The sequence below is a fragment of the Atta cephalotes genome, assembly GCF_000143395.1.
Source record: "Atta cephalotes unplaced genomic scaffold scaffold00017, whole genome shotgun sequence".
Classification (NCBI taxonomy): Eukaryota; Metazoa; Arthropoda; class Insecta; order Hymenoptera; family Formicidae; genus Atta; species Atta cephalotes.
In genome coordinates, this window is record NW_012130081.1 from 1,773,764 (window position 1) to 1,776,477 (window position 2,714).

Sequence of the window (2,714 nt, forward strand, 5' to 3'; positions counted from 1 at the left end):
AACTCATCTGCACCTTATGTATGATACGGATTCATATCTGTACTACTCTTTACATTTTGTCTTATTAGAAAAATATTTTATCATAAGACTTTTTTAAAGTTTGTTTCTTACGAATGTATGAAAGTTACAGAGTTACATTTTACAATTTGTTCTTTAAAATACCATAATAAATAGATTATCCGCATCTTATTATATTATAGTGCGAAATAAAATTTAATTTTGCACTTTTTTTTCAAAAAATTGCTTTGTAGTGGGTTGTGATAATTCTTTTGATGATAAATAACTTTATGATTTTCTCAATATTTCTAGCGTGTCTTCTATCGACTTTTAATGTATTTTGCAAGAATTTTTAAAAATGTTTTCTCGTTTTTTTTGATATCACAATTCAAGATAGCCACAGAAGTAAGAAATGAGTAGGTAGAAGTCTTAAATCTAAATTTTTATACAGATTCTGTTTTTATATTAAAATAATATTCTTACTCTCCACTTATTTCTAACACTAAATTATCTTAAAGCACCAATTGCTATATTAAAAACACGATGCTATCTCTAATATACTTAGAGATAGCGAATACTAACATTGAGTATGATAACATATTACATGTTTACATTTTACGAAAAAAATGTCACATTCATGTATTATAAAATAGAGAAGCTACCTATACTGTGTTGTAATTTATACGATGTTGTATTCACATGTTTAATAACATTTTCTATAAGAGCAACTTTCCATAGGATAATTCAGGCAAATACGCTCTACAGTCATTAGAATGTTAGTATATCAAAATATGTAGTTGGAATTATTTTTTTATTATACATATATAGACTTTATCTATAATAAAAAATATTAAAATTAAAACATAGAAATATTAGTAAAACAAATTTTATTTTATAATATTTATATTATTTAAAAGAGTGTTTTTGTTAAGCACTTCACGAAAGACGTCCGTCAAAGAAATATGCTCTTTTATAAAAAATTAGAAAAAGGATAAAAAATTGATTGAATCATTATAATAAAATATTACGTACATAGAAATTAAACTTTATTTTATTTTAATAATACATTTTTGTAACAAAATTAAATTAAAGATTAAAAACTAATCTATTTTTAATCTTTTGAAAAAGCATTTATTATAGTTACTATTAAAAAAATTAAGTTTTAATATTTTGTCTTACAATATTTTTTTGGAAAAATATTTTACATTGTTTTTTGTAGAATTTTTTTTTGTTTTTTTCCACATTTGTTATAAAGAAGAAGATACATTGATTTATGTAAATTTTAGTCATGTTGATTTTATATATTTAAAAGTTATAAAAGTTTAACAGTTTATAAAATATTAGATATATTTAGGAAATGTATAAAATATATATGTATAAATCAACATATGCTATCTAATAAGTACTGTCTTTATTAAACACAAAATTGTCTTCAGAAGAAGAAGAAGAAATTGATATTTGTTAAAACTGATATAATAAAAATAATAAAGAGGCTTATTTAAATAAAGTTACTGAGACGTATTTATAAATTGAAAGGGAAAATGTCTCATCCAGTAATTTCAATGATGCACTTTGTATTTGATAAAATTTACGTATACATAAAATACTTAATTTTATTTTTGTCAATTTTTATTATATAATTCAGAACTTCAAAATATAGAAAGTTAAATGAAATTTATCAATATATATTTGCGAAGTGCAATATTGTTCCTTTTAATTTTTTAGATGTGTTGAGATGCATATGCTTAGATATTTGTTTATTTCTCCAGTTTACAAAATATAAGAAGTGAGATGTATTCTCTACTGAAATGTATTTGCCTAAATTATCTTGTGTAATTATTGTTATCGCCTATCTTTGCTTTTAATTCTTCCTTTTCTTCTTCTTTCATGCTATTTATTAAGAGAACCAAGCATGAATGTTCATGTCGCCAAAGAGGCGTTCTTAACATTAAAGAAATAGAGACAGCTTTATATTTGTAACAAATTGGAGAAAAACAATATTAATATAAATTAAACAAAGTGGTAAGAAAGATGATGTGAGCTATGACATGCGGTCGGTGACACGTGTTTTGTGTGGTTGATGATCGCAGGTGGGCCGGCGGCGGCCGCTTCAGGGGGCTACGGGCCCACGGCGGGTACTGGCGGGGCTGCGGGAGGCGGGCCTGGGGGCTCTTGGAGCTCCTGGAACATGCCACAGAATGGGCCTCCTCCTGGGACCCAGCCCCCACCCCAGCCCCCTCAGCCTAACTCCTCGCAGCCCAACTCCAACTCGAACCCCTCTGGCCCGCAGGGTGAGTCTTCAAGCTCAAGTCAAACAAACTTTCCTCTTTCCACCCTTTGGCATCGCAATTAGTTCCATTTTGACCTAATTCTGCGCCTAGCTACAGCAATGTAATTTCTTATACTAGCCTAATTTTATATGTCCAGTCGGGAGAATTAACTCTTTGAGTACGGAGCACTTACAAGCAGAACGTTCTTTATGGATGCACTTGCTGTTCGCTGTGATCGGAATATGTATTTTGTTTATAATGAAAATATCATAAAGGAGACATCGCCGAATACATATATGAATCCATAGCCACGCAGATGACTTTCACCGAATACATATTTGAGTCCATAGGCCACGCCAATAATTTTCGTCGAACTTATATATAAATCTGTAGACCACCGATGTATATATATATATATATATATATATATATATATATATTAGTTTA

The 2,714-nt window shown here is 28.6% G+C and overlaps 1 protein-coding gene across 1 annotated transcript in view; it reads left to right on the forward strand.

Moving 5' to 3' along the window:
* LOC105618511 (heterogeneous nuclear ribonucleoprotein 27C) overlaps positions 1–2,714 on the forward strand; it is a 46,581-nt gene that overhangs the window by 10,770 nt on the left and 33,097 nt on the right. The window contains exon 6 of the mRNA XM_012200044.1: positions 2,088–2,288. Coding sequence (XP_012055434.1) covers positions 2,088–2,288 — 201 coding nt within the window. The remainder of the gene's footprint in view (positions 1–2,087; positions 2,289–2,714) is intronic.